Genomic DNA, 5,817 nt, shown 5'->3' with positions numbered 1-5,817 from the left:
TTTTAACATGATCAACATCTTAAAATAATATTTTTTAATAGAAAAAATACCTTCTAATTAAAAATGTATTCAATATATAGAACACAAGTATAATACATGTCATATACTATAGCAAACTGGATCCAAAAAAGTCAACAGTCAACCTGCACGTGCCTGTGCATTGCTGTCGATCAGAATTGGAATGCGAACATTATAATTTTTATATTTTAAATTTTTTTTAAATTTTTAAAACAGTAATATTTATGAAAAGCTTACGTGAGATGCTTTTAACCTTCCTTTCATTTATCTAGAGCTTGAAAATCGTTTAAGTTAACATGCTTTTTCTATAAATTTAGGGTAAATAAACAAATGAATTTAATTAAGAGATCATTATTTTAAATTAATATTACATATTTTGAATGTATATATTTTTTTTTGATGGAGGTCCAGATCTGCGAGCACGACAACTCAACAAGGGAATGAAGCCTGCGAGCTGCCAACCTAGTGAGGGTCTTCACAAAGTATTTTTTGCCACCCGATACGGGGGCACGAGCCAATAGGCTGAACCTCTTCGGCTAAGAGCCAACGATTGAGGGGTGTCCATTCTGCCAAATTCGCCCGGGGCACGATCCAAGCCTCATTCCTTATGATGTATTTATTTTTGAAATATGGAGAGATAAAGGTATTTCAAAAATTTATATTTTAAATTTTTTTATAGATATATAGATATATTTAGCATATTTAAGTGAAATGATAATTTGATATCTATTTGTGTTTTATCTTTCTATTGATAATATTCTCTTTGATAAATAAGGAAGTATATCGTATTCATTGAAATGCATAATACACGTGACATGTATTTCATATTCATATTAAAAGATATAAATCATGACATGATTTTGCTATAGATTGTCAGGGGACTTTAATGGTTATTAATGTCCTTTTAGATTATTTGTCACCTTTCACTCCTCATCATCACAAAATCTATTTTACTCTTTTTTCTAAACTAAAATTTTCTTGTGTTGTCTCAGTAATTAATGGGAATCCCATATTCATAGGTTGACACCTTCTTAGGGTAAATCTAATCTCTTGTGACAAATACCACAATAGTGCTACCATATGGACCATCCTTCATAAAGGTGATCTTATACACTACTTAGAGGTTATCAATGACAAAGCATTATGACATGCGTTTGTTACCAGCTAGAAGAGAAACATAGTCTACCCAAGGCCATTTCTTTGAAAGTGTCTAAGGAGTTCTTATATTTGTGGCTAGAAGCCTAAAAATTGAAGGGCTCAAGCTATTAAAATGCATCGAGATTTGTAACCGTCAATACTTAAACAAGTTTCTCAAGAAAAGGGAGATTGTGTCTAGATACTTGAATTTCTTCAACTGAGAGGGAGTTAGCCTAGACATTGAAAAGATGTAGTGAAATCTTAGTGAGATACTTTACTCTCAAAAGAAGGTACACACATTCTTATTCTTATCTATTTCTTAGCTAAATCATCTCAAACATGATGAAAACCTGAGTTATCTTTTCTTCCTTTGTAGTTCTCTTGAAAACTTAGTTCACAATGTTGTATTGTGCAAATTTATCTCACCACTCTATCAAGGAATCATATACTAATAGAATTGTTTTGAACTAATTAAAACCACTATCCACAATTTATCACTAGAATCATTAACGTAATCTTAATTGACCCAAAATTTTAAAGTTAATCCTCCTCCCCTATTTCAAAAGTATTCTTACCCAAACAAAAGCCCAATCAATCTCCTAAAATTCTTGTTTAAGAAAAACCTATTGAGACCTAATTAAAATTGACATCACTATTCCCTCAACCCACTCTAGGGATAAAGGTAAATCCATTTTAGTTGTTGATTACCCTCAAATCCCTCAACTTGACCACTTTTGGCAAGCCTCATGCTTCAAAGCATCAAAGCTGTTGTAGAACAAAAAGTCTTCAGTGATGACTCTGCTCAATCACCTAGTCCTCCTAATGCTTAGCACACTTTAAAAACCATTCGAAATAAGTCGAAATTATTCAAAATGATGAACTATAAATCCAAACGTATCTTTCCTATTCTAAAATGTCGGTCATTATTTTTTGTATGAATAGTATCTTATTAAGATTTAAAAACTATATTACATATAATTAAAAGATGAACAGAGAAAATCACACTTCTGAGCACCTGAACAGAAAGGAAGTCCAAAGAGAGCAGAACAAGATAACGCATGTCAGCAATATTGATTTCACAACAGAAAGGAAGTCCAAACAGAGCAGACCAAGATAACAGATGTCAGCAATATTGATTTCACCATAACACATGAAACACACTGCAATATATAAATGTACCTTTCCTAATCTATGCTGGACGGATGCTTCCTGTCTGTGAAACCCACTTGCCAAGATAGTTTATTGTGAATTACATCACAGAGTGGACATTTTAAGTAATATTTTTAGGGTTTCCATGAATATATATAGACATGCAGGCATATCCCTGCTTAGATATAGGAGATTTGTGATAGTGGGAATAAGTGTTTTAACAAATGGCAAGTGCAGAGATGGTCTGTGTTACTAAGCCCAGAGTTGATGCAGTGGAGATATTGGTAGAGAAAGGGATCACAAGCATCCCTGAAAAGTTTATCAGGCCTCGAGAAGAACGTTTCACATCTCCTACTCCAAGTGAGTATGGAGAAGAGCAAGTCCCTGTCATAGACTTGCAAGGCCTCAACTGTTGTGAGGGGAGTGTTGAGAGAGAAAAGGTGTTGAAGCAGCTGGCTTATGCCTGTGAGGAGTGGGGTTTCTTTCAGATTGTGAATCATGGGATTCCAGAGTCTCTTATGGAGGCCATGATGAATGTGAGCAAGGCTTTCTTTGGTCTGAGTGTGGAATAGAAACAAGCTTATGCTGCCTTGCCTGGTTTGATCACTCAGGGGTATGGGAGTAAGTATATAGCAAGGGAGGGTGCAACCAGAGATTGGAGAGACTTTGTCTATCTTTTTCTACAGCCTCACTCCAGAAGAGATTATGCTTATTGGCCTTCTGATCCTTCTGATTTCAGGTAACAGTTTTAGACATGGTATAAACATTGCTTCAAGCTTTTAAGATACTTGCAGCTTTGCATAGAGCTTGTGGGGTTATTTGTAACATTTGTATTTCTATTTTTATAGGATTTATAATTAAATAATCCCCCATAACCAGAACCATTTTGAAATATCCATCTTCATTAGATACTTGATTTAAACTTAAATTTTCTTTAATAATAATGATTATAAATTTATCACCTTATGTTTTTACTACTAACATATTATTTTATTTAATTATATTTGTAATGCTTATCATTTCATGTATTTTTGTTATATAGAGAGGTTGTCTACAATTTTAGCGAGGAGACCTTAAAATTGACTAAAAGTTTATTGGGAGCATTCTCTTTAAACTTGGGACTTCCTCAAAATTATCTGGAAACATTCATTGTGCAACCTTATCAAAATATGCTCATCAATTACTACCCTCGCTGCCCTGAACCAGAACTCACAGCTGGGTTTTATGCACATTCAGACATTGGCATGGTCACATTGCTTCTACAAGAAACTGGCTCTAAAGCCCTTCAGATTAGAAAGAATGATAAGTGGATTCCTGTGTTAGCAGCACCTGGAGCTTTATTAGTCAATATAGCTGATCAAATAGAGGTAAGAAAAGAAAGTTTTTACTCAAATACATAGTAGATGGAAAGAATTTGTATTACACACATGAAGATAACTTAGATTATGAATTCTTAGGTGTTAATCTTTCTATAAGTTTACTGTTTCTAGTTGTGACATGCCCATAAAATTCTTACATAGCCTAGTTGTGGTGTTTTTTGGGAGTGATATCAGATCATCAGTAATGGGAGATACAAGAGTATTGAACATAGAGTTGTGGCTGATAAAGATAAACCAAGAGTATCCATTCCAGTTTTTTGTGATGCTGCCCCAGATGCCATCATTAAACCTGCCCCAGAACTCCTGGGGAGAAGGATAGTTAATGAAGCTACAAAGGTTGAAGAAGAGATGAAAGAAAATGCTAAGTATACCAGTATTGTTTTTAAGAACCATGAAATTGCTTTCTACAAAGATGGTGCAAACAGCAAGAAGTATGTCCAATCATACATGTTGCAGGCTTAAAGGCTCATAAAACTTTAATCTTATAGATAATATTATAATGAGTGTCATGTAGTGGTTAGTCAAAGTTTCGGTTTTTTTTTGGGTTAAGAATGCTTAAGTTTAAGTTTTGATGGTGGATTTATAAGTGCACTCTTAAGACTTTTATTATGGATTTTTAAGACTTTTATTATGGATTTTTAATGTATGCATATAAGTTATAATTTAATATTAATATCTATATTTGTTCAAGTAGCATGCTTTCTCAATACATGACATGTTCATATGTAGTTGTATCCTCTTAGTGTGTATGGTTGACGATCTAGTTGTGGTCACCACGTCTTAGTGAATAGTTGTTCACATTTGCATGGGTGCAAGGTGTCTCCCATTTTTGTATATTTCAATTCATAATGCATAACTTGTCTTAGAAATAAATTATTTTCATATTTTTTGGACAGATAATTAAAATTAATATTTAAGTCTAAAACTATCTCTCTTTCATCACTCACCCTCTCCACTTCAATGACATTGACCAATAGGATTGTATATCAAGTGAAGGTGGAGAAGAACAATCTATTCTCTTGAATGAGACTAAACAAGTAAGCTCTTCCCTATATTAAATGACCATTCAATTTGTAAATTATTAGTGAAATTTTATATTTTAAAATATTATATAATCTATTATATGTTTTGGGTTATTTAAGAAAAAAGACTTTGTGGAATGTTTGGATATCATCTCAATTTCATATGTGAGAAGTTCGTAAATATCTCTAGAATCAAGTTAAATAAAGTGATTCATCACTCTATGTTCCATATGACCTTATTGTCTATCTTCTTTAGTTTTTTAGGAATAGGTTTTTATTTAACAAATTTGATGTATGAAGATAAGTGTTGGTGATTCCATGCTCAAGTAATCTAGACACTTCTTGTTATCTCCCAAACAAGAGCATACATAAAGATTCGTCCCCTGAAATAAACCATATGACAAGTCTAATTATCACATACTAACAAAATAATTATATTGAGGGACCTCCACTTTTTGTATCAACAATTTATTTGAGAGAGATCTAGACACAAAATCTCTCCTTTAGTGAATCATATTTTTAAAAATGAATTTTAGTATTTTTACTTGAGAAGACATTGATTGACATGTGTTGTTTTTTGTGTTGATGACCTAATTTGAATGAAAATAAAAAATTGTGTATAAATATATATTTTTTTAAAGTGGCACTAAATTGATGGTATGGATATGTATCTAATAGACAAAGCAAGAAAAGTGCATCCTAAACACATTTTTTTTTTAGTTGGAAATCCTTAAATTTTTTATGTGCTGAAAATTTGGCTTGAAATGTGACATAGTTTTAAACTTTCACCCTTCAAATAAGTGTTGTTAAACTTGGTTAAACATAAATATTGTTTTTTTAATAAGAAACTAGTGTATATTCCTCACGTGCTTTTTTGTTTCTTTTTTATTTATTGTATAAAGTTGCTTGACAATGCATTATAAGATACATGAGTTATGATCTATTGTACCAAATTTTTTGGTAATGCCTTGTTATACCACCAAGGTATTCCAATTGTGAAAGTTCTATATAATATTTATCAAGATATTATACGATTATCATTATATATGATGTGTGTATGACCATCATGTATTCTTGATTAGGTTTTAGATTGGCATTCACATTGTTGACTT

General features: G+C 32.2%; 1 protein-coding gene across 1 annotated transcript; it reads left to right on the top strand.

Moving 5' to 3' along the window:
- The first annotated feature begins 2,528 nt into the window (after window positions 1–2,528).
- On the top strand, window positions 2,529–4,262 carry LOC131858535 (jasmonate-induced oxygenase 2-like). The gene is made up of 4 exons (XM_059211804.1): window positions 2,529–2,795; window positions 2,877–3,043; window positions 3,347–3,671; window positions 3,858–4,262. The coding sequence occupies exons 1-4, from the start codon at window positions 2,529–2,531 to the stop codon at window positions 4,143–4,145; spliced, it is 1,047 nt and encodes a 348-aa protein (XP_059067787.1). The 3' UTR covers window positions 4,146–4,262.
- Window positions 4,263–5,817: the final 1,555 nt, after the last annotated feature.

The sequence above is a fragment of the Cryptomeria japonica genome, chromosome 9 (assembly GCF_030272615.1).
Source record: "Cryptomeria japonica chromosome 9, Sugi_1.0, whole genome shotgun sequence".
In the NCBI taxonomy this organism is placed as follows: Eukaryota; Viridiplantae; Streptophyta; class Pinopsida; order Cupressales; family Cupressaceae; genus Cryptomeria; species Cryptomeria japonica.
Note: the sequence above shows the minus strand (reverse complement) of the source record. Positions and strands in the feature narration are given on the sequence as shown.